Source organism: Candoia aspera, chromosome 2 (assembly GCF_035149785.1).
Source record: "Candoia aspera isolate rCanAsp1 chromosome 2, rCanAsp1.hap2, whole genome shotgun sequence".
NCBI lineage: Eukaryota > Metazoa > Chordata > Lepidosauria > Squamata > Boidae > Candoia > Candoia aspera.
The window spans coordinates 98,454,850-98,479,077 of NC_086154.1; the positions used below are offsets into that span (position 1 = coordinate 98,454,850).

At 41.1% G+C, this 24,228-nt stretch overlaps 1 protein-coding gene across 1 annotated transcript; it reads right to left on the reverse strand.

Moving 5' to 3' along the window:
• Window positions 1-1,689: 1,689 nt before the first annotated feature.
• On the reverse strand, window positions 1,690-23,475 carry C2H19orf67 (chromosome 2 C19orf67 homolog). The gene is made up of 6 exons (XM_063296489.1): window positions 23,198-23,475; window positions 13,389-13,533; window positions 8,758-8,858; window positions 7,893-8,078; window positions 7,517-7,639; window positions 1,690-1,917 (listed from the first exon to the last, which is right to left on the reverse strand). Exons 1-6 carry the CDS (start codon window positions 23,473-23,475, stop codon window positions 1,743-1,745), a joined length of 1,008 nt encoding a protein of 335 aa, XP_063152559.1. The 3' UTR covers window positions 1,690-1,742.
• Between the last annotated feature and the right edge of the window lie 753 nt (window positions 23,476-24,228).

Below are 24,228 nucleotides of genomic sequence, written 5' to 3' on the forward strand. Positions count from 1 at the left end.
ACAGAGTGAAACCCTTTGGAAAATTATAGTGGACCAATTCAAGTAACTTGGTATTCATTTATTACCTGTATTTACACTTTCCTAATATCAATACAAATGTCATTTTGAACAGATGCATTGAATATGGATGTTTAAAATGTTTGTATTTTTCTTAATGATTAATTGTCATTGTTTTCCAATATATTTGGGTTTGTTGGATTTTTTCAAAGTTTGTATTGTTTTTATTCTGTGCTGCAAAATAAAAAATGCACCTCTTTTTGTATGTGTTTACCACAATTCTTTACTTTCATTTCTGTTTTTCACATCTGTGTAGATTTTGTTGTATAGTTTAACAAAACAAAAACAACACAATGTTTGTGTACATCTTGTTCCGTAGATTTACAAAAACAACACACCAGTATGGCTGACCTTTGAAATAAATATTTAGGCCACTAGATGGCAGGGCTTCTTTTTTATTTCTGTTTTGCTTTATAATACATGCCCTTCTGACTCAGCATTCTTGCTTAACTTTTTTCTTCTTCAGGTTTTAACTCTGGATGGTCAGTGTTTTAATAGCAGCAGTTCTTTCATGCATAACAGGAGGACACTAGCTATCCCTATTACATACCCTGTGGAAAATTATACCATATGTGCAGGACCTGTTATTTCTCATATGAAGGTTGGTTTTGTTGCAGTAATTTCAGGCTGCATTTATGAGTTCCAAGTTTCTTATGTATAATTCTAACATTCTTCCAAATGAATTCCAGCCATTATTATTGCAGATGGAGAAAAATAGGATTATATCCAGCCCAGTTTTGCAAAGTTGGCTAGTGCATTTGCATTTCTAAACACAATGCATGGTGTTAAAAAATGCTGAACATTCCTTTTATTTCCTTGTACTGTTTTATGGGTTTTTTCTAAACTAAATTATTGTAGTTTACCATTTGGTCTGAAACAGTGTGATTTTTTAAAAAGTGAACTGTAGGATATAATGTTTAACATAATATTTAGAATAATTACCTGAGTGAACCCATGGAAGCACAGAGCTTGTCAGTTTCAAAATAGTCAAGACATCCTATTCATGATCCCATTAATTCAAGAAGTAAAGTCACACTAGGATAGGAAAGCTTTTCGTGGCAAGAGGAATGTAATATCTGGCATTGGAAGATCTTGTTGCTTGATTTGTTTTGTAGATTTAATAGCTTGTGTTATGTTTAGTTTTTAAATGGGACTTTAAAATTTATCTTCAGATGTTTTAATTGTGTTATTTGTGTGCTACCATAGACATTGGAAAAATGAGTCAATAAATGAATAACAATTAGAACAGAACCTGAAGTAACTTTTCATAGCCTGGCCTCCCAGATATTTTGTGTATCAGTTCTTAACATCTCCAACCCGAAATAATATGATGGAAAAGCCTCAAAATACACCGGAACTGATATGTGTTGCTATATTCAATAAACTGTATTATAATTTTTAAAGAAACAAATTATCTTGATCTCTCTTAGATAGTTTCAGAGACATATCTAAGGAAATTAAAGTGGGATGTGAGATAAAAATAATCCTTTTTTCCCACATAAAAACAAAGTTGCCAAAATCTTAAATTTTCATACCTGTCATACAAAGCACCTACACACTTTTGACTGCAGTGTGAAAACATTGGCACCTGAAATTATGCACCTGATAATGCGGTGTTGGTGATGCTATGCAGTAAGAGTATACATGAAGTATACTTTGTGGTACACATGAAAGTGATGTACATGTTACTGCACCTGTTCTCCTGGGCCCACCCAACAAGATGACTCCCGATTAAGAAGACCAGAACTCTGAGCAGTTAGCATCTGCACCAAGAGGTCTGTAGCTAAGGTGTGGGAAGGTTCCTCAAATCCAATTGTCAAGAGCTGCTGGTAATCCCCCGTGGGCTGGTGACACAACACCCTGTATGAAGAAAAAGGGTAAAGTCAGAGGTGATCATTACAGCATCCATCCTATCCAGGTAAGTGCCCTGGAGTTCACATTCCATTGTTTTAATGGTCAGGCATTCTTATGGCATGACTGTAGGATGTTCTAGAAGTACATGGCAGGTATACTTGCATAAATGTATTACCTGGCACTAAGCCATGCTGCAAATTTGTCTTTTACAAAAGGTGGGTATTCTCAGATGAGAATCTGTTTACATTGTATTTTCAAGCACACATTTGTTCTGTCCTATTTTCTCATTTTTTTTCCTAATACAAGACATTTTGGATGAGTAACGTGCATATTTTTGTATGTATTTTTGAAAAATTGCATCCTGAAATTCAAAGAAATGTGAAAAGTAAGGCAATGGGCTAGAAACCAGGAAACTGGGAGTTCTAGTCCTGCCTTAGGCATGAAAGCTAGCTGGGTGACCTTGGGCCAGTCTCTCTCTCTCACCTTGGGCCAACTCACCTCACAGGGTTGTTATGGGGAAAACAGGAGGAGGAAGGAGTATTAGGTACGTTCTCCACCTTGAGTAGTTTATGAAAATAATAAAGGTGGAATAGAAAATAAATAAAAAAATGAAAGGCAATGCATGTGTGAATTTCTTCCCATTCACTACCTTCAGATGGATGGCTGTTCTTGACAGTTACACTAATACAATATGCCCTGGGTTTTGTTTTTTTTTGAAGTAAATGGGATAACAATGGAAAAAGGAGATAGAAAACGTGGGAGGTTTACACTTGGAAGACTACCATTCTTTTGGAGGAGTCAGAACATCTATACAATAAAAGTCATCTGGAAGCATCAGGTATCTATTATAAAACGGTCTGTTCCCAGAGGTCTGTATATATTCAGTGTTTAAAGATAGTTTACATTTTGCTTTTGAATTTTCAGAACTGGTACTTTGTATGTTTTTTCAGAAAGTGTGTATTGTTGACTGTCAGTCACCAGTCACAATATTGAATTCAGTCATAAAATTGAATCAAACAGATGGCATCAGCTACACTTGTTTTTACCACAATAAAAATGAGTGGGAAGTTACAACACAATCCTTCAGTTAAAGAGAATCAGCTTTGTCCCACACATTTCAACTACATCCCGCATTATATAAACAGGAAACTGTTTTAGATAAAATTGCAATAGTGTTGTGATGTGCAATACTCTACATTTCCAGTGTAGAATTGTTATCATAATTTCCTCTTAGAATGTTTGTTGATGCCAAAGATAATGCAAGCCATTTCAAGTATCATTTTAATCTATATATATGTATATGTATATTTGTACATATGTCTGTGTTCACATGTATCAATTTAGGCATTCAGCTGATCTCTCTTTCCATTCTGCCTGCACATGCAAAAGTACCCACATATGCATTGTCTTGATTATGTGATGTGATAGACAGCTGATACAGAATAGAGTCCTACAGTGGTAGAGCAATGCAATTACCAAATTCTAATGCTGACAGTCACTATTACCTGAAGCACCAGCATAGGCCAGTCTATGCTACTTGCAAACATGGTTCACAAATGCATATGAGTGGCTAATACAAACTTACTATGTATTTTTATCAAGTTTCCCCATTAAGAAAACTATTGGAGATTGGAGATAATGTATCTGAACACCCAAGGAAAGTTCTATGTGAATTAAAAAATAATATTTGTATGGTGATAGAAGGAGTAGTGGTGTAGCATCCCAGGTTCTTTAGAGGATACAGAACTTGTTTTCCATCAGTAACTAGGACATCAATTATTTCAATGCAAATTTATAGCAATCTATGGACTATAGTTCCATAGAAGAGCTCATTGTTTGTATATAGAATGCCTTGAATTCAATCCCAGTTATAAAGTAAGGTTGATAGGAAGGATCTCTTCCAGTCACTGTGGTAAAGCATTGTTAGTCAAAAGAAAACAATGCTAGATTAAAGGGACAAAATAATTTAACCTAGCACAGAGCAAATGTACAATACACATACACACGTACAACCAAAAGTATGGATTTGTCATCTGGATGACAATTTCATCATCATAAAAAAGGAATAACTAGAGAAGACACATGAGACAATTAACAATAAATTCACAAGGGAAGAAGAAAATAACATACTATCCTTCCTGGATTTCCTCATCAGCAGAGAAAATGATGGCAAATTAGAAACCTAAGTCTATTGAAAAATCCCCACACTAACCAACAACTCCACTATCAAAGCAACAACCCAAATTCCCACAAGAGAAACTGTGTAAGAACATTATTCAGATGAGCATTATTTTGATTATGTGATGTGATAGATAACTGGTACAGAATAGAGTCCTACAATGGTAGAGCAATGCAATTACTAAATTGCAGCTACTCAGAACGCCAGAAAGAGGAAACAGACCACTTAGACAACATCTTCCAACAAAATGACCCACACAACTTGATCAAAAAGCGCCTGACTGCACAACCCGCTACAGCACAACCAGTACAACGTATGAAAAGGATAACACTCTCTTACATCAAAAACATCTTGGAGACAACTGACAGACTATTACAACCACTTGGCATCACTGTAGCATACAAACTAACTAAAGTCCTCCAAAACATCTTAAGCGAACCAAAAGGCCTAGTAGCCCAAGAAGAAGAAAAACGGGAGTTATTTACAACATACAAGGCAAGGACTGTAACAGCCACGTATGTAGGACAGACAGGCAGAAGACTAGCAGAGCACATCCACGAACACCAACTAGCAGTCAGAAGACATGACAAAAACTTAATCTCACAATGCATGGGCAGACAACCACAGTTTGAACTGGGAAACTATTAGCATTTTAGGTCAAGCCAAATCCAACATACTAGGGAATTCTTGGAAGCTTGATATTCAGACAGATCAGCCATCAATAGACCCATAGAGATAAACCACATTTACATACCATTCAAAACAGACAATAAAAAAACCTAGGAAAGAAACAAAAGACTAGAGTACATCCCTTCCAGAAGCCAACATTCAGATAAGCAGGGATCACCAGACAGACAATCAGGCAGAAAACAATACTCTAATCAAGGAACCACCAAAGGAGGAAAACAGCCCCACCAAAACTGGCAGGGCCAGCTACTATATAAAAACAGGCAGCAGAGCCCACACTCACTGACACTGGTGATGTTACTTAGTTGGGTAATTAAACACCTGCATGTAAACAACCAAGCTTAGAGAGCACCAAGGAAGCCACAGTTCAACCTTAAGCTACATATATTCTCTTCTATTGCAAATGTTGTATGTTCCCTTACCAATTTTATTCTAAGAGTATATAACTGAAATAGGAAACACTATTTCATCCATCTCAAGGCAATTTATAAACAATTTATATTGTCATGGCTCCAATTCTAAACCCAACAAATCACTACTCTTGACACAAACCACTTAGAAATATGAAAGGGTCTTTATTGGGCAAGTGACTCAAAGCACGTCAAAGATTTGAGTAACTTAGTGATTCACAAGTGACAGTATAAGTACATTCTTCCCCCCCTCCCCACCAAAGTCTCTGGCGCACCGCTTCCTTCCCCGTCTCGCACCTCTCCATGTGAATTCCCTGACAGCATGATCACATGCTTTTGTCTGTCCAGGGTGCTGAATTAACATGTCTGAGTGTTGGTGAATCCACAAAGGCTGGTCTGCCACATTTTGCAGCTCTGCCCCTTCCTGTCGCTGATTTCTATCGATGGGCTGACGGGTGCTTCTCTTTTGGCACCGTGCTGGGGTGGCCTGGCGGCAGGCAGTTTATGACAGTGTGGCACCATGCAGTCTGCCACGTTTTGCGCACCTGCCTCTTCCTGCTGTTGATTTCCGTCAGTGGGCTGATGGGTGCTTTTGTTTTGGTGCCGTACTGGGGCAGCCTAGTGGCGAGCACTTTATGGCAGGATGGCACCCGGGGGGGCGGGGGTCTCCTGACAAACATGATATGTTCAGCATAAGCAGAACAATAAATTAGCAAAGCAGTCCAGATCCAAAAGCCCACTGGAACAGTGTAATCTTAACAGCTTTGTGAAAGGCAAGCAAGTTGGAGGCTTCCAATACCTGAGGGGGCAAAATATTCCATAATGTGGGGCATCAAGAAGGTGCACCTCTAGGCTCCCATTCTATCTACCTAGGTGGGGATCCTCAGCAGCTCTTCTGGGATGAGCCTATGGACTGGCTGATTGTGATCAGGAAAAACAATCTGGTAGCAACATGGATGTCAAGTCATGTAAGGCTTTTAAGCTTTAAACCAGCACCTTGAATTGAAAGCCTGTCAGTAAAAAAAATGCAGTAACCTAAACCTGTTCTCTCCTGTTAGTGGCCAGGCAGCTGCACTTTGAACTGCCTGCAGCTTGAGAGTAATTTTCAAGTGCATTACAGCAGTCTAATAGTCTGTGTTTACTCAGAAGGGCAGTGCAGTTAAGTAACTCATTTTCTCCATCCAGTCCTGAGCACTGCAAGAGCTTTAAACATTACAAGCCTTTCTAGCTGTTCTAAGCCTTGTATTAGTATGCCTATTGGAAACTGGGTTGATTTTTATGAGGGTGAGAGTGGAGTAAAAAGTTGCAGAAATGTAAAATGATCAGATCTTGTCATTCAGAAACTTAGTTGAGACTAGATTTCAAAAACTATTCTGTTTAAAATCCAAGCTATTTCAACAGTTAATTAATTTCAAGAGTAATATTTTTCTTTCCTGCACTGAACAGAAGGTTGGGCTCTTGGGCCTGAATGACTTCTTCCAGCACGCTCTATCATTACTAAGATTCTAATTTGAAAACCAGTAATAGACATAACTAAACTGTGCTCCATGAACAGAAATTGGAGTTGGAAAATTTGCAGGGCAAAATTTTCTACTTCAAAGAAGTTTAGCAGTTTCCAAATTGTACAATGTTTGCTTTTCATGAAATTGTTCTTAAAATGTGAGAAATTAAAAGTACATTGTAATTGCATATTATTATATTGCCTATTCCCCAAAGTGATTTCCTACATTAATTTCTTTAATTTGTTTGAAGGTAATATTCAAACCTTGTACAATAGATTTACCTTCATATCAGATAATATAGTCCCAATACTATGGCTAGTGAACTGACTATATTTATTTGAATCATACCCTTTTGCATAGGAAAATATAATATATTAAGAATCTCACATCTCTATCTACTCATATAACGGTTCTTGGATTTTCGTATCTAAAGTCCTTCCAACCACTCTGTCAAAGAATTTGGTTCTCACCACAACTTTTTCTGCAAAGGGCCTTTTTGTGTTTTACAAGCCTTGTGTTATTGTTATTTATTTAGGATAAGTTTTAAAAACTTATTCTGTATTTCATCTGAGTCCCGGCTGAAGTAAACATACCATTAGCTGAGAGCACTGCACTAAATGACCGGTGCCATTCCAAACACTTAATTATATTCTTTATTACATAGTCAGGATTGTTTAATGTAGATCAGTTTTGTCTATTTTCTTAGCAGTTCTGCCTTGAGTATACAATTTGTATATAGAAAAGAGGCCATTGACTTAACACGTATTTATGTGTTAAGTCAATGGCCTATCTCTTTTCTACTTAGCAATATAATGCTGCACACCTACCAGGATAACACATCAGAACTGTGCTCACTGTCTGGATCGATAGGCACCCAGCGTCCAATGGACCAAAGCTTCTGCATTTTCACAGTTGTTTCATCTCCTGTATCACGGAAGCATAGGAAGTAGCTACAACAAAAGGACAAGATTGCATGAAGGCAGTGAAGTGGTTGACTGATCAAACAGCCTCTGGGAAACTCAAGAAATAAAAATCTAGTGAGACCAAAGAAGGAGCTGTTCTGATATTGCATGGAGCAGCCTTTGGAATGACCCCATTCTCCAAACACCAGAAATACAGACAGGGGAAAGTATTGTTAGATCATCTGTCTAGCCAAGTCCCATCCACCCATCCCACACATCCCCAGTGTATCCAGCAACTCACTATTCTGTCCGGAGTGTTTGATTCCGACCAGCAGACCCCTCCAAGATGTCAAGGTTCCAGCGCATCTTCTTATAAAGATTGTGGGGAATGTGAGCAGCTGTGTATGGTGCTGAGATACAGTATCGAAAGATGGAAATTTGCCGGGCCTCATTCATCCAAAATTTTCCACAGAAGAAACATGATACGCTAGTGGAGATTTTGAGATAGATATGCAGTGGCAGATATGTATGTGCATGTAAGTAAGAGGAAAGTTGAGACAACAGGGCAGGTTCAGAACCAAGAACACCATCCTCCCAATTGCACACAAGTAAGTTAAGTAAGTAAGTAAGTAACTTTTCAAGAAAACTTATGAATATGAACCTAAGTTGTTACAACATAACATTAGGTCACTTCAGAATTCTGAAAATGCTTAAATGGATGGGATCTTCCTAACAATTCAAACATTTTTTAAAGGAATCTTTAGGAAAACTTTAAAAAGCTATTTAACCTGTAACAGTCTAGAGTACTTCAGAGAGCAAAAGTACTTTACAGTATAAATATGTTTTGTGGTACATGTCAACTGCTGATTTTATTTGGAAGAACATTTTCTTCAATTCTACACATTTGACTGATTAGCAAAGATCACATCTGAAACAGTTTGTCACACCTAACTCTAACTTTGCATCACCTTGCATTGGTTAATTTGTTTTTAACTGTTAATTGTTTTAATTTTTATTTATATGAATTTTGTTTTTTGTTGTTTTAACATGTGAGCCATCCAGAGTCACATACATGAGATGGATGGCTATATAAATTGAAATGAATACAGTAAATCAGTCATACTGAGATACATAGAGCTAGCCTTTCCCTGATGACTGCTTTGTACCTGAATGGGTCTGTGTCTTCAAGAGAAACAAAGCTGAAGGAGGCGTACATTAGCACCAGTTGCTCAAGCTGGCAAGCCAATTGCTGAGAAATTTCCAGAAGCTGTGGCAAACAAAAGAACTAGGGTTATAAATGTTTTGAGACTGGAGGCTGAAAAACAAGGTCTTAAACAATGTCAGGCAAGTCCTTGAGACCAGGCTAATCCCCAATATTTAGTCCACTAACTCAATTCTTCCATTAGCTAAAAAATGGTTTGGGGTTTCATGTGGGGGAGGTGTTGCAGCCAAACTCCTCATATCTGAAATCTAACAGAAACACTGAGGCTGGAGTATTTCTTACTGCCTCCTTCCCTCTCAGCAGGAGGAGAAAGCACAGCTTTCAATCAGCAATCAATTCACCACCTGAAAATAAAATAATAAAATAAAAGTGGGGAAGAGATGTATCTCCTCCTCTTTTTATTCTGCCATAGTGCTCACCCTGAATTAGGCAGCAAGGTCTGAATATTGTGAGAAATGGACAGCTTTCAGTATTTTCAAGAAAAATACAATGTGCAGTTATTCTGTCTTATCTTCCTAATGGTTAATTTTGTAGTGAAAAAAAATGGTGGGAGAAAGGGTCTGGGTTACAAATGAAGGATGTCACAATCCAAATACCCAGTAAAAATCTATGAAAAAAAAGCCTATTTTAACAGCATCCTATATTGGAGGACTCAGGGTTTCCACAGGCAAGCAGTACATAATTGTTGAGATATTGCTTATGGAGGGGCAAATGTAATTGGATTAGTATTGATGATAGAAGATCTTACATATACAGAACTTAAATACAAATATATTTTATATTTAGTATTCACATATTAGAAACTTTTGCACTCTTATGATGGCTCTGAAACCATGTTATATTTCCTTGAAGAGTTTTGTTGGCTTTCTTACTCTTCCTTTCTAACAGAACTTCATAGATAGCTATGCCCACAGAAACAAGATAAGGTGTACATTCCAAGGATAGCTTCTCCAGAGGAAAGGTATTGTTTCATTGCGGTCAAGGGGCCCTAGCAAGGATGGAAGGAAGTCCCTTATGAGGTATGATGTTAAGATGGAGTGGAGGAAGGAAGTTCCTAATATGGAATGAGGTTAAGGTGGAGTATGGGTAACTGAGTAAGGGGTGGTATTCTAAAGGAGGAGTTGAATGGAATGTATATAATGTGCTGTAAGGAGGGGGTCCTGCACAATCGCCCACCTAACAGCTTGCTGTCATTGCTTTTGCTCTTGGGTGAAATATAAATAACTTAATTTCATGCAACTGCCTGCTTCTTTGGTCCCGGCTCAGAAACGAGCCTGGTAAGGAAATAAAAAAAAATTCTAACATTGGGATGTCTATTCTTGCTATCCTGGTAGGAATATTGCTACAGTCTTGTTGGAAGGAAATCTTACCAGGTCCGTTCTGAGATGGGAATGAAAGTTCTTAGGCGATTGCTTGAACAGAAAGGGAATTTTATTTTCCAAGAGCATGTACAGAGTCTGCTGGTTGGAGGTGGCCACAGTTGTATTCCCCCCTCCCCCCCCCCACAAGCCCTTTATATAGGAGAGCTTGGCTGTTGTTATGCAAAAGTGTTCCCCCTCTCTAGGAACTTCTGAGAAAAGTGCAGTTTACGGGAGTTCAGAGAGGAGGCGCTGTGTGGTCAGGCCCCCTGGTGTTTGTGTTTTCTGTTCTGATAGTCCAGGTTCCCTGTGGGGCTGTGGCTTTTTTTACTAGCCTGGACTGTCCACCTTGGAAGGAATCTTTTGTTATGATTATGGAGATCTGTTTGGCTGTTCACCTGAATGGGCTTTGCTAAATTCTGTGAATGAGCGACCTTTTGTTTTCCAAGGTTTCTGATTAAATCAGAAGGGAATCCTTTGTCTAAACAGTTGGCCTTCCTTTTACATTTTAATCTCTGGCATCCCCTTTTGCACTGAACCCATTCTATTTTGTAACTTTTAACCTTTTACCTTGCTCAAGGGGAAGGCAATATTGGGGGAAGCAGTGTTTCGAAAATGGCGGTCTGAGAGAGAAGGAGGGTTGCCTCAAACCTTTCCAACAGTCTGTCCCCAGCTGTAGGTGGAGAAAGCTGGAGCATTTCCTGTCAAAAAGTGACAGGAAGCTTATGTATCTGAGCGTGCCAGGGTTCGTGAATTCAAACTCCTCTTTCACCTCCCCTCCAGAGGGGAGGAGGGAATCCTTTATAGTGGTTCCCCCCAACACACAACACCAATTCCATTTGTCTACTTCTCATCTCTTGCTGATGGAAGACTGTCCTGTAAAGACAACACAAGCCTTTCAAGAACCTGGCCAAGTATTTCAAAGGTGTCCTCTGAAAGGGAAGGACCAGGGAAGTGTGAGCGCATGAACTGTGAACCATCCTTTTGGAACCTAGACAGGCATTGTCAAACAGTTCTCCGAATAAGGGAAACACCCTTTTTGAGTGTTCCCGTACTATAGACTCCCTGCAGGGTAGGTATGATATGAGGAAGGCTTGCTGAAGTATGGGGGAAAAACAACAGGAGGGATGAAGAAATGGTAAGAAAATGCTCTTCTAGAAAAGCATGCCAGAAAGATCACCTTTCAGGACAGCTGAAACATTGCAAAACACCAAGTTATTAGAATGATGTGAGAAATGCAGCAGGTTTCTGAGGAAACTGCAGACTTTCTGCAGCAAGAAAAGATATGGGGGAAGAATACCTAAATATTGGACTGTGTACTGGATAATAACTATGAGGCAACAACCAATACATTTTGTGGGAATAGAGCATTTTGCTGGCCCAGAAAAGTCATCTGAGTATATCTACCCTTTATGGATCTGGGAATCTAACACCCCCATACTGAGAGACATGTGTAACCTTCTCTAGCTAATGTAGGGCATGTTGACATAAAGTTTTTTCCCCCATACCGTGGCTCCACTATGGGTTTGTTTTTGTTTCTGTTTTGAAAACCAAAGAGAAGTAGTTTTGTTGCAACACTCTATGAGACTAGGCTGAAGCTGCCATAACCTAAAGATGAAGCAGGCATGTAAGCAGGGAGGATGAAAGCCAGGATACTTGTCTAAAAGATCCCTTCAAGGAGGTAGATAAGAAGGAAACAAGTCATTAAGGAAACAGGAAAAATGTCACCTGAACCAGACAAAGGAAGTTGGGCCTGAGCACATGGAAATGCCCCCCAAACCCATCAACAGCTACCAGACTTGTAAATTAACAAGGCAAGAGTAGCTGCCAGTCTTGTGAATCAACAAAGCAAGGACTTTTGGGGATAAAAGGGATCCAAAAGCCCGTCCACTCCTTGAGTCTGGATCCAGACTTGGCGTCCCTGACGTGGGGTAAGTGTGGATGAGCGTGTGTGTGCATGTGAGAAAGAGCAAATGTACATTGCAATCAGTAAAGTCTTGCTGTTACTTTAAATTCACTGGGTCTCCATGTGTTACAAAGAGCCTGTTGTGCCTCAGTGTTAGTTGGAAGTGATTTGTGTGTATCCCTAATTATTTCCCGGCTGTTGACCAGGGCTGTGTGTCTTGTCTGCTCAAGCTCAAGCTGCACCTATTTGGAAAACCCAGGTAGAAAGCAGGGGGGGGGGGGGGGGCTGACAAGATCCGTGTGTCTCAACAGGCTGTGCATGTGTGAGCGAGTAAGCTGAACCTGGGAGCAGTGTGTAACAGCTGCAGCCCTAAATAGTCAATGGGAACTTGTGATTTACCCCTTCCTTTATTCCCCATATCAATATGCTGTCATTCCACCTTTGGAGACTTTTGTTAAATGTAACATAAGAATGACTTCTTATGGGGGAAGTTGGATATTTCCAAATGACCTTCCCTAATATTGTTTTCCCTCATAGCAACATGGATTTGGGAAGTGATGGTAGAAAATTATTTTTTCACCTGCAGGGGGTAGGAGAGGATTTTTGTTAGTCCAAGACCCATAGCCATGTAGAGGGTGGGACAGTGACTGAATAATGTTCTTTATACTCCCCTGTTGATTGGCTGAAAAGAGCACTAAATGGCTCATGGTAATCTCTGCACATGCTCAGCACTTGGAAGATGTGAAGATGACTGCAGGTGTCCATCAAACTACTTTGGAAGAAATTAGAAGTGGAAACTGGGGAAGCTCTGATACATTAGGTTTACCAGTGATCCTGCTATATCCATCTTCTAAGTTTAGTATCACTATCTTTGTTTTATTCAACTTATCCTGAAATGTTCCCTTCCAATATATTTGTAGTTTCCCTAAGAGAGAACTTGTGTTTGTTTTGTTTTTAAGAGGTATTTTTTTGTGAAAGAAAAGTGTAGAACAATGACAAAAATGATAAATAATTTGATGGGAAATGCTGAAATTACAGTGTAATTTTGGTATTGCACATAAGAAGCATCTGATTATACAGCCACAGTATAACTGAAACACCTGGAATGAATCTCAGTTACCCTCCCCAAACTGAATAAATAATGATTTTGAAGAGTTTTCTTTTATTGATACTAGAATCTATTTCTCCTCCCCCTCTGTCATTCTCAAATTAGTTCCACAAAGATGCAAACAGAGTAGTCCTCTCTGCTTTTTTTTTTTTTCCAGCCTGACTGGATGGAATAGAACCAAGAGTTTCGATGGGAAGACTCACCCTTTTCCGGACTGGCTCCTGTGGAGGTCTTAAATAAGGTGTGCAGCTGCGGGCTGTAGATTCCAAATAGTGGAAATAAGGCTGGCACATCTGCAAAAAGGTGGGCATGGCTTTGGCAAACTGTTCCTTCTGCATTCTGTCTCTGCTGAAAATAGGAGAGTGCTACGTCAAGGAGGAAGTTGAGCTGCTGCCTTTGCTCCCTGCAGAGCACTATTCGGTGACACACCTGCTAGTGCTACTGCACACATGCTGGCACAGGCATACATATGCTACCCTTAGGGAATACCAGATCAACAACTCCAGGCTGGTCTCAAAATGTGAAAGCTTCTTTTTTAATTGAGGTATGGCAAAGAACTTGGTACACACCAAAGGAAGAATCTATGGATATTGCTGCCTTTGGACACCAGGCTACCCACCTCTAAACTGGAATCAGGCAAGCAATGCCTTACAGGCAATCCTAATGGGGAAAACAATATAGAAATTCTCTTTCATATCCTAATTGCTGCTATCTTGTTCAATGCTTTTCCAACCAATCATAAGAATTTTGTGGACAAATATACTTCCTCTCCCACTTTAAACTCCCATTCTGGAGACCTTTTGTTGTCAGCATATTTTTTATAATTCCCTTGAGCAGTGGCAAGGGTTTTTTGAATTATTGGCCATTGATCACTTATTTGTTTCATCCACTCAGTGGCAAAGTGGGACTTACATAGTTCTTGTGGTAACTCGGGAATTGGCACAAACTCTGGGCTGTACACCATCTGGAGACAGTCCCATGCTCTGATGCAGAGTTATTATAAGCAACTTCAGCAAATGGCAATAGTCCTGTTGGTAACTTATATAACACCTTAAAAATTGCTCCAGGGTGGCATTCAATCATTCATACCCTCTGTCCAATTCCAGATGATGCGATGAGGATAGGGCTTGGGTTGCTCCAATTAATTTTAAAAACGATCTCCAAAACTGTGAGGTGTACTGGGGCCTGCGATCGCTCACTATTCTATTGGGTACCCCGTGCAGTCTATAGATATGCTGAATAAAGAGCTTTGCAAGTTTGGCAGTGGGCATGCCTGCACATGGAATAAAATGAGCTTGCTTGGAAAAAAGTTCTGCACAACTGAGATTACAGTCCTTTTCTTACTTTCTGGCAATTCTCCATAGCAATAAAGTCCATAGCAATTTCCTTCCAGGCTTTGTTGGGCTAGCCACTGGCTGCAATAAGCCTTGAGGTTTTCCCCCTTTCTTTTTTGAGGTGGCACAAACTGGGTAACTAGCCACATAGTCCTTCACACCCTGTCTCAGACTGGGCCACTAAAATTGTCTATGCACTAAATACAGAGTTTTTACCAGCAAACTTCAGCAAAGGATCGTTACCTTGTCGTGGTGCTGGAGCTTGAGCACCTCAATGATACCATGAGCTAAACTGTGAAGGGCCACCCAAGACGGGAAGGTCATGACAGAGAGGTCAGACTAAATGCGATCCCTGGGGAAGGTAATGGCAACCCACCCCAGTATTCTTGCCATGAAAACTAAATGGATCAGTACAACCAGAGATATGTCGGTATACCATCGGAAGATGAGACCCCCAGGTCGGAAGATGGTCAAAATGCTACTGGGGAGGAACAGAGGATGAGTTCAACTAGCCCCAGACGTGATGACGCAGCTAGCTCAAAGCCAAAAGGACGGCTAGCGGCCGACGGTGCTGGTGGTGAACGGCGAATCCGATGTTCTAAGGATCAACACACCATTGGAACCTGGAATGTAAGATCTATGAGCCAGTGTGGTTATTGGTGAAATGTCAAGATTAAAGATAGACATTTTGGGCGTCAGTGAACTGAAATGGACTGGAATGGGCCACTTCACATCAAATGACCACGAGATCTACTACTGTGGACAAGAGGACCACAGAAGAAATGGAGTAGCCTTCATAATTAATAGTAAAGTGGCTAAAGCAGTGCTTGGATACAATCCAAAAAACGATAGAATGATCTCAATGCGAATTCAGGGCAAGCCATCTAACATCACAGTGATCCAAATATACGCCCCAACCACAAATGCTGAAGAAGCTGAAGTAGAGCAGTTCTATGAGGATCTGCAGCACCTAATGGACGACACGCCTAAAAGAGATGTTATTTTCATCACAGGAGACTGGAATGCTAAGGTGGGCAGTCAAATGACACCTGGAATTACAGGTAAGTATGGCCTGGGAGAACAAAACGAAGCAGGACATAGGCTGATAGAATTTTGCCAAGACAACTCACTCTGCATAACAAACACTCTCTTCCAACAACCTCAGAGACGGCTTTATACATGGACTTCACCAGATGGACAACACCGAAATCAGATTGACTACATCCTTTGCAGCCAAAGGTGGTGGACATCTGTACAGTCGGTAAAAACAAGACCTGGAGCTGACTGTAGTTCAGATCACGAACGTCTTCTTGCACAATTTAGGATCAGACTAAGGAGATTAGGGAAGACCCACAGATCAGCTAGATATGAGCTCACTAATATTCCTAAGGAATATGCAGTGGAGGTGAAGAACAGATTTAAGGGACTGGACTTAGTAGATAGGGTCCCGGAAGAACTATGGACAGCCTGGAGAAGATGTTGATGCTAGGGAGAGTGGAAGGCAAAAGGAAGAGGGGCCGACCAAGGGCAAGATGGATGGATGATATTCTAGAGGTGATGGACTCGTCCCTGGGGGAGCTGGGGGTGTTGACGACCGACAGGAGGCTCTGGCGTGGGCTGGTCCATGAAATCACGAAGAGTCGGAGGCGACTAAACGAATAAACAACAAACCAGCCCAAAATGGCCAGCTGACTTGGCATCATGACTGCGCATTAGAACTTCTTTACATAGAGTCTCTAGTGCATACATTTTACCTTCTGCCCACTATATCCTGTCTGTCTCTGTCAGAGAGGTTTTATTTTCTTGCAACCAGGTATCATTCTTAAGTTCTCGAGTCAGTTTCTCTCTTGAGTCAGTTTATCTCTTAATTCGGTAGGCACTTTTGCTTTCTCTGCTTTCGCCTGGCTTTGGGTAACTACCCCCAACCTACTTCCTCTTTTTGGCTATTATATTGAGGTAAGAGCATCTGCCAGAAAGTTTTTTCCTCCAGGCTAGTACTTTAGTGTGAAATTGAACCTACTGAAAAACTGAGCCCAACAAATTTGCTTGGCTTTTAACCGTCACCTGGTTTTCAACACTTTTAGGCTTTTATGGTCAGTCCAAACTTCAAAAGGCTCTGCAATCCCTTCCAACAAATGTCTCCACGTTAACAAAGCCCAACACACTGCAAATGTCTCTTTCTCCCAAACATGCCACCAGAGCTCCATCTCGTTGAACTTCCATGACAAATAAGCACATGGCTGTAAATCTCCTTTCTCATTTTTCTGTAAAAGTACAGCTCCAATTGCAACATCTGACGAAACAGCCTGTAAGATAAATGGTTTTGTGGGATTGGGATGGCACAGTATGGGTTCTGCCATATACAATCGCTTTAAATTGTCAAAATCTGTTTGACATTCTGGGGTCCAATTCAACACTGCGCCAGGGTTCTTGGCTTTTTTCAACTCCCCGACCCCCTTAGTTTTTAACAGATCAGTCAGAGGCAATGCAATTTGGGCAAAGTGGGGGATGAACTGGCAGTAAAAATTCACAAACCCCAAAAAACTCTGCAGTTGTCTCCTTGTCCTGGGAGGTTCCCATTCCAACACATATTTTACCTTAGCTGGATCCATTTCAGTGCCCTTGTTTGACACTCTATATCCTAAATAGTCCAATTGCTTCTTATGAAATTCACATTTAGATAGCTTAGCACACAATTTAGTGTCCCTAAGTTTTTTCAACACTTTTCGCACCAGCTGAACATGCTCCTTTTCATTCTCTGAGTAGATTAGGATATCAAAAATGGGGGAACCAGGTACTCATAGCTTCCTAGAGGGCAATTAAAAGCAATTTTCCATTCATCTCCCTCCCGGATACACACTCTGAAGTAAACCTCCCTCAGGTCCAGCTTTGTGAAAATCTTTCCCTTAGACAGATGAGACAACATATCTTTCATCAGAGTCAGGGGATACTGGTTCGTGCTACAAATCGCATTCAACCCTCTATAGTCCGTGCACGGTCTTAAAGAACCATCTTTCTTTGAATAGCACCGGGGCAGCCATGGGGGAGTTAGCTGGATGAATGAAACCAGGTTTTTGTCTATAAACTCCCACAATACCTCCTGCTCTTTCAAAGACATAGAGTACATTTTGGGTTTGAGAAGTTTTGCCCTTGGTTCAATCTCTGTGGCACAGTCTGTCTTTCAATGGGGTGGCAGTTGGTCACATTTGACCTCTTCGAACACCTCCCTCAGGTCTCAATAGGGTTCAGGAATCAAATCATCATCAGGGTGGGTGACCATCCCCACTTCTGTTGATACTGTTGCTAAGCCCCCAGCAGCTTTCATCTCCCCCTCTTCTTGGTTCCCCACATACAGTCAATTCTTAAATTGAATCCTCCCCGTCATGAGGTGGTGAGCCTTCAGCCAGGGTACTCCCAAAATTATTGAATAATTGGCTATGGCTGCTACTGTGAATTGGAGGATTTCTTGGTGGGTGCCCACTCTCATTTCCACCTCTTCAGTACCGTACATCGCTGGGGCCCCCACAGCCTCAGAGCCATCCAGCTGGTTAAACGCTACAGGCTCTTTCAATTTCTGCACTTTTAAACCCAAGCCATTCACTATGGCAGGGTGGATTAAACACTTGGCACACCCTGAGTCCACCAGAGCATTTAAATCCGCACTCTTATTCCTCCCCAAAGTCTATAACTGCACCCCCACCACCACCATGCAATTATCTCCACTCACCACCGCATTCTTCCGCCCCTTCTGTCCAGCCTGCCTGCTTGCACCCTTCAAGGCAAGGGTGCCCTGCCTGTTTCCTGCTAGTGATTGGGGTTCATCTGAGGAGTCCACCTCAGAGGTATCTGAACTGATGACTAGTTGCAATGCTTCACTAGCCACTGCTGCTTTACCATTAGCGGTGGGAGACTTGGCAGGTTTGGGTTTGGGTTTGGTGAAGGGGTGGGGGGTCTGCTGGAACAATCAGCTCAATGACCTCCTTGCCCACTTTTGAAACATAATCCCTCCTTCAAATGACAACCTTTTTCTTCGTCCCAGGGCTTCCGTGAAGATGGCTTTGGTGCCGTGCTCCCTTTTGGGGTTGTTTTCTCGACCGGTGGTTGAAACTGACACTGTTTCTTCAGACAAAACTTCTGATTCTCACCATTTTGGCTAGGCAAATCCACTCTTTCAGGGTTTCTGGATCACCCCTGGCCATGCATCAGTCCAGAATGTCAGGCTGCACTCCCATCTGGAAAAATTCCACCTTGAGTGACTCCAGCCAGTCAGTCAACTCCCCACCAGGCTCTTAAACTCCATGGCATACTCAGTCACCATCCGATTCCCTTGTCTGGTACTGCAGACTGGTCTTAGCCTTCATCCTGGCTAAGGGGTCTTCGAACTGATCCCTCAGAGCTGTCATAAAATCATCAAAGTTCTGCAACTCTGGAGCCCTGCCTTCATGCAACCCCACCATCCATTTGGAAGCTTCTGTTTCCAGATGTGTGGACACATACCTGACTTTCGCTTCATCGGAGCGGAAAGTGTTTCCAAACTCATCCATAAATCCATTCACATGAGTCAAAAAACAAGCCAACTCATTTGGGTCCCCGCCGAACTTCACCCTCAGGTCACGGAATGGTTTTCGGCTGTCAGCTCATCACATCGGTCTTGGTGCTGTCTGGATTTGAACTCGCCTCCCCGCTGATTGATCTCGTGGTTGAGCTGGCCCAGCAGCTTCCTCTCCACTCAACTGGGAATGCTCTGATGTCCCCGAATCATCCCCCAACACTGATACCAATGGGGCACTCTCCGGAGTGGGTGCCTTGTGAGTTAGATGACTCACCAGTCCATCCATGGACTCCTTCAAGCTGGCTACGGTGCTGGCCACCAAGTGCACTTCATGCTCCAGCCTGGTCAGTTGATCTGTCAGCAGGTCCCGGCTTCTCACTTCCTGCTGGATTGATCTCTACCTCGCTGGTGTTCTCTCCGTTCCATCTCCTACCCTGAATGTCCAGCCTGGTTTGGGTTGCTGCAGGAGTTCCTTCTCTAGTCTGTCATCAGAGTCCAGGGAGGGGGGTTGGGTTGCCAGTGGTTTCTTTGCTTTTGGCTTAGCTCCTTTCTCCTTAGCTTTTCCTCCCTGGGACTTCACCCCCTGACCTCTCGTAGTCACCGAGGTCCCAGCGGCCGCTCCGGAGGCTGCTGCTTCTTCCATCGCCACCTCCAACTTGGGCTACTCAGCCTCTTCCATTCCACCCAATTAGGACAGCGAGAAAACGTTAAATTTCCTCAGAGAAGACAGCTTCTCCCGATAAAGTTGGATTTGGTACAGTTGTGGCTTTATATAAGAATCTGACACAATTGTCTCAATAATGGTCTGACTCATGCATCCATTGAAAATGCAGAATTCAGATTTATTGAAGATGTGTACAGAATAAAGGAAAAAGCCACAACTAAAGATTCCCACTCAAACTACCTAATTAAAAGCAAACAGGCAAGCCAGAACCCCACTCCACATTCCTTCCCCCTTGCACCAGTAGTCTGGCATTCCACTTCCAAACATCTCCAGTTGGTAGGACCTTGAATCCCCTCATTAGAGCAAACACTATGCTTTCTCACTCTCACTGATTCCCCCTCCCTTCTGGTGCTTGACATGCGTTGGCTCAAACTGGCAGGGAGCACAATCAAACGATCTACTGATTCTTTGATCATGAATTCTGACACTTGGTAGACACCAAAGGAAGAATCTATGGATATTGCTGCCTTTGGGCACCAGGCTGCCCACCCCTAAGCTGGAATCAGGCAAGCAATGCCTTACAGGCAATCCTAATGGGGAAAACAATATAGAAATTCTCTTTCATATCCTAATTGCTGCTATCTTGTTCAATGCTTTCCCAACCTATTTGATATTTCTCTCTAAAACAATAACTAAAGAGTAACAATAACTACTTAAAATGTTTAGAAGAACAGAGTTTAAGATGTTCAATTCATGATTTATTCTAGTCTGAGGAGGGAATCTAAAAAGAAGAGAAAACACTGGGGACAAATACAAAAGAAAAAATTGTGGATGAGATAGCATTATTAAGGGTTCTCCTCTTCATTTCCAATCAGAAGCCAAAAATTTAAATCATGACAGATGCCCAAATAAGAAGCAGGGTTAGATCTGAGCTTCAACCAGATTAACCTACAGCATGCATACATTAAATACAGATGCTTTTTGAAAATGAATTTGAAGACACAGGGCCTTTCCCCCTGCTGAGCTAAAGTACTCTTCAACTATCCTTGATTTGGCAATAAACTCTACTAGTGGTCGATGACTACTGGTGGGGACATGGTGGACTGAACAGCTGTGCCCGCAGGCTCAGCAGGCAGAACCGACAACGCGGCAGTTTTTTGGGCTCAGGCAGGTTTTTCCTGAAGCCCAGGAGTGTTTTTCCGGAAAAAGGAAAACACCTGGAATCACCCCAGCGTTTGACTGGTAAGAGCAGCCAACTCTGGTACAGCAAAGGATGACTTATCCCTATATTGGTCATGGACTGGGGATAAAATAAAAGAGACATCATGGGGACAGAATTGCACTACTGAACAAGCCCACAAGAAATCCTAAAGATTTTCTGATCAGTCATATTTACTGGAGAAAGTTAGGAAGCCATATTCAAGGAATCTCAGCAATTGCTGTTACAAGCACAAGCCCTACACAGAGAAAAAGCATTCAGAACTTAGTGCATATCTTTCTCCTTCCTGTCTGTGGGAGGAAAAACTGCTGGGCAGAGTGAAAGCATTTGTGCTCTTTGCTTCCCCTCCTGCTTGGGCCCTTCCCCACCATGAGGACAGCACAGTTACCAGTAGCAGCTCTGTTGGAAAGAACAATCAGGATATTGCAATATAATAGAGAAATAAGAGAGATATCAAAAGAGAGAGAGAATTGTATAGCAATATGGATACAGAAATAGAAGGTAGATATTGTACAGAAGTATAGAGTAATAGAAGTGCAGCCTTCGAACCAAGAACACTGGCATAGGAGTAGGTCAATGGGAAAAATAGAGCAATAGTAATACGGAAGTAGCTGTGGGGAGGTACAAGACATTGGCCAAGGAGTAAGATAAGACCTATAGAAAATAAGACAAATATAGATGGAAACCAAGCAAAAAGATACTAGCCTATACAAGAAGCAGATACCTGTATATCCATAATTAACTTTTATAAAACATCCTTATTTTTTGTGCAAGAAAAATCTCCCCCGACCACTGAATGGAGATGAAAATCAAAAGTTCTAGTACCCAGAGCTTAGTATGTCTTTGTTGAGGTTGGGTCAATCCTATTGGTAGTCATCCAAAAGAACCTATAACCTGTCCTGTGTAACAGACCTCTTGGCTTTCTCTTTTGCATGGACTGGCTCATTTCTATCTGTCTTTTGCTTTTGCAATTGCCAGATTTGCTATTGGGTTGTTTTTTATTGACTGTGTGAAGCCCACAGAAACCTTAGCACTGCATAGCCAGATTTCAACTTGTGAGATCTATTTTTTTCTTTATCAGAATCCCAAGATCCACCACCTATAGCTTGAGTCAAAATGCACATCTTTACAACAGAACTATTCTGAGCCCAGAAGTCTGAACTGAAATCCTTCCCATCCCCAAAATGGTTCTATTAATCATCCTTCACTTCTGATGGAGAAAGAAAAGCCATTCTATTTTTGTTATTCAACATTTGGGTGTCAGAAATTCTTGCCTATTTATTGATTAAATAAATAAATAAAAATCCCCTCCCCAATACTTATCTTCAAGACTCACTGAAGTTGAGCTGAACTCCTAATGTCTAAATGGTCATGTTCGTATAGTTTGCTTTGATAACCAGGTGAAAGTAATTTTGTTTAACTTTTCAGTTGCTAGAATTCTACAGCTATGGAATTTCCTGGTGGTTTTCTATCCAAGTATTATCCAGATCCAATCCTGTTTAGATTTTTGAAATCAGCCAAGGTTAGCTAGGTGCTGACATGTGCTGGGCACTTCTGTCTTAGATATAATATTACTAGACAACCCTGTGACCCATTGGGTCATCCCTTGAGAAAAAGGTAGTGCAGTCTGATGTGACCAGAATGAACATTAAATTTTAGGCTGACCATACGTTTTTTACCCCAATGCTGGATGGCCCCATGATCATCTAAGAAGAGTATATATCATAAATGGAAAAATAATTGTGGTGGCAAACACACTTCAATAATAAGTCAATGTTTACTTACCTAAACAGATAAACAGAATGACCACAGGCAGGCAAAAAAGCTGTGGGAGTGGGAGTGACTCCTGACTTCCTGCCCGCTTCCCCATCGACTTTGCTTGTGGGAAGCTGGCAGGGAACATCGGAAATCATGATCACATGACTGGGGACACTGCAATGGCTACAACTTTGCAAATAAAACTATCCGAACATCATGGAAATTTCAATTCCACAGGAGTAATGGGTCCTGGATTTTTTACTCATTCTTTAAGTTAGCGGATTTTAGGTACCTTGATTCAAAAATTATTGCAGTATAATGTACCATTTGGGCTAACTTGAGGGTACAAACAGACAAAACAGATAAACACACTGAGAGTTTTAGTATTATATAGATAAATTCTTTGCCATATTAAAATAATAATGTCAAGTTTCAGCAAACATTGTGCTGTCAAAAGGTTGCAAATATTTCCATTTCTGACCCACCTGTACAGAAGGTAAGTCTGGAAGTCCTCAGCTTTCTTCAACAAATATTTGAGCTTTTCAGTTATTGGAGCAAGCAACTTTTCCAAAGTGATGTTCATTTCTGATGGAGTCTCAGGCTGTGGTTGAGCATTGCTCAGCCAGTGAGATTCTGCAATTGGAGGAGAAATAAGACATAGTCCTGGACTATGAGGACTGAGACTGGGGGTGCCTTCGGGGCTGGACATTGGAATATCCAGAGAGCCATCTGAGAGACAACTGTACCCTTGCTTATTGGCCATCTTCAGTGACCTGCTTCAGGCATCTGTCAAGAAAAAGATAGGGAACTAAACATCTAGATAGCTTCTCCAGAGAGCTACCAAATGAAAATGGAAATCTCAAGGTTCAAAATTAAAATAACAGCCCCCATCCTCTACCCTCTCACCCCCCCTTTTGTTACTGAAGTATACTGGGTAGTCTTATGGTCATCATGAGTTTGAAGTTCACTGAATGGCCATTAATTATAACCTGTAATTCAATCTAGCCTATGGTTGTGTGAATAAAATTGGGAGAGCCCTGATATAGCAAATTCCTTAAAGTGTGTGTGGGCTACAAATGTTTTAAAATATGCTGACATTTTATTATGGGCATTTTTCAAAATATATGTGTATCTAGCCATATATTCTAAATTTGCTTTAAAAGTTAAGTTAGAAACTTTATTAATAGACCACTATAAAAATTGCTTGGTATATCTTTTGGTAGAGACCATATAGGTAAACAACATTCAAGAAATATTATTTTTCTATTAAATTTGTATTACACCAGTCAAAACCTGTTAGGGTTTGCACTCAAACAATAGAAGCTGCCCAGAATCTACTGGAGTGGGCAGCCATAACAAATTTAAATAACAACAACAATCCAAACTGGCTAGAATTAGAGCTAACACTGGACAGGATTTGCAAAGTGAATTATTCTTATTATTTTTTAAATCTGTTCAATCATGTCTGATTCTCAGAGACTGTCTGGACAAGTCCCTGCGGTTTCCTTGGCAAAGT